We start from the raw sequence: 2,168 nt of genomic DNA on the forward strand, positions 1-2,168 counted from the left end.
TTTTAGTGGGATTGCTTCAAGTTTCTCTCCATTTAGTTTGATGTTGGCTACTGGTTTTCTGTATATTTTTTTACTATGTTCAAATATGAGCCTTGAATTCTCCAGTTACTTCTTGATGCGCACTCAATTTCTCAAAACCTCCATGATTTGTAATAGTAGCTATTATCTTGTATTTTATGGCTGGGGCTTTTTTTTTAATTAAATTTATTATTTTTTAACTTATTCACTTTATATCCTGCTCATTGCCTCTCTCCAGGTCACCCCTTCCCACAATCCTTCCCTCATCTTCCCATCCCTTTCTCCTCTGAACAGGTGGTATTCCCTCTTGGTATACCCCTAACCCAACACTTCAAGTCTCTTTGAGGTTAGGCACTTCCTCTCCCACCAAGGCCAGACAAGGCAGCCCAGCTAGAGGAATATATCCCACATACAGACAACAGCTTTAGGGATTGGCTGGGACTTTTGATGATTTGACTTGACTTTATGATTTTTATTTAGGTCCTTGGTTAAAGTGGCTTAAATATCTGGAGTTGATTCAAGTTGTTTGTTGAGGACTTCTGTTCTTTATACTGCAGATGTTGGCTCTGGAATATTCTATATAGATTTGTTACTTACATGTTCAAGCTGCATTTTGTCCTGCCATCATGATGTGCTGAAGTAAAGGTTGCACCGAAATTATGGAAGTGGCCAAGCAATGGCTGGTCCATCTTGAGACCCATGCCATGTGAGGGAGCCTACTGCCATCACTACCTGGAGGACCAGAAACTACAATCTGGATGGCCCAAAGACCTAGGATAAAACAAAACATACCAGGTAGTAATAATAATAATAATTAATAATAATAATAATAATAATAATAATAATAGAAATGTAAATAAAGAAATTATCCAATAAAATAATAAAAGTAAAGAAATGATTACTAATGATATTCTGCTATGAATGCCAGACAGGAGACTGCCATAGTCAGAGAGGTTCCATCCAGCAACTTATGGAAACAAATGCAGAGGTCCACAGTCAACTATTAGGTGGAAGAAGGAGAGGAAGTTCTACAAGGGTCAAGAACACCACAGAAAAACCCATGGAATCAATAAACTTGGACTTCTAGGGGTTCACTATTCCAACAATTAGGGAGCCTGAATAGATCTAACCTAGGTCCTCTGCATATGTATGATAGTTATTTACCTTTGTATTTTATGGGATTCCTAACAGGGAGTATGGCTGATGCTGATGCTATTGCCTACTTTTAGGACCCTTCTCTTAACTGGGTTGCCAGCCTTAATATGAAGTGTGGTGCTTAGTCTTATTGCAACTTGATATGCCTTGTTTGGTTGATATCCCAAGAGGCTTTCCCTTTTTTGATGGAATGTGGAGAAGGAGTGATTGGGAGGGGAGACTGGGATGTATATATGAGAGAATCAGTTGATCAAAACAAAAAAGATGAGATAAAAATAACAGAAAGGATGATGAAAAAGCAAAGTTTAAGTGGGACAAATAGTGAGCAAATAGATTTAAACCTTCACACACCAATAATAAACTTCAGTTTCGTTGAAGCAAATTTCCACAAAGCTAGCTTCTTACAGCAACATTATTTTATATTCTCACATTATCTGTGCCTAAACATCAGGCATGCTTACTTTATTAAGTTTGTGGTCATTTGCAGCCAGGACAAGATGTTCATCTAGGCTATACTGGGAAAAGATCTACTTCCTCACTCATGCAGCTGTTTGCTAAATTCTGAACCTTTCGACCTGAAAGGATAGCTTCCTATGTTTGTTTTCCAGGCTGTTAGCTGGCTTTTCTATGACATCAAAAGTTCATCACAAGAAAGTTTTTCAACATGGCTGCTTTTTCATAGTCAATAAGGTATCAGAGGAATGAACTATTAAGATGACTACCAAAGGCTTATGTATGTAATATAGGTATGTAATAAGGTAATCATGTAATGACTTGAACAAGATCACATAGATCATATCATCACTTCTGTGTCATTAGTGGTTAGCAGCAAGCCACGAATCTTCCTTATACCCAAAGTACCTGCACATACCCCACAAGCAAGTGCTATTTGTCATGAGGCAAGAAAGAAATCCAGTTCAGTATAACACAGTAGCTTGTCTTTGAGAGCCTGACACCAGGCAGCTTATTTTAAATATATTTAAGCACAGCACAAT

General features: G+C 37.8%; 1 protein-coding gene across 1 annotated transcript in view; it reads left to right on the plus strand.

Annotated features, from left to right (window-relative positions):
• Window positions 1–1,247, plus strand: part of Cwf19l2 (CWF19 like cell cycle control factor 2) — a 64,375-nt gene extending 63,128 nt beyond the window's left edge. Inside the window, exon 19 of the mRNA XM_031346424.1 lies at window positions 1,210–1,247. Coding sequence (XP_031202284.1) covers window positions 1,210–1,247 — 38 coding nt within the window. The remainder of the gene's footprint in view (window positions 1–1,209) is intronic.
• Window positions 1,248–2,168: the final 921 nt, after the last annotated feature.

The sequence above is a fragment of the Mastomys coucha genome, unplaced genomic scaffold (genome assembly GCF_008632895.1).
Source record: "Mastomys coucha isolate ucsf_1 unplaced genomic scaffold, UCSF_Mcou_1 pScaffold24, whole genome shotgun sequence".
Taxonomy (NCBI): Eukaryota; Metazoa; Chordata; class Mammalia; order Rodentia; family Muridae; genus Mastomys; species Mastomys coucha.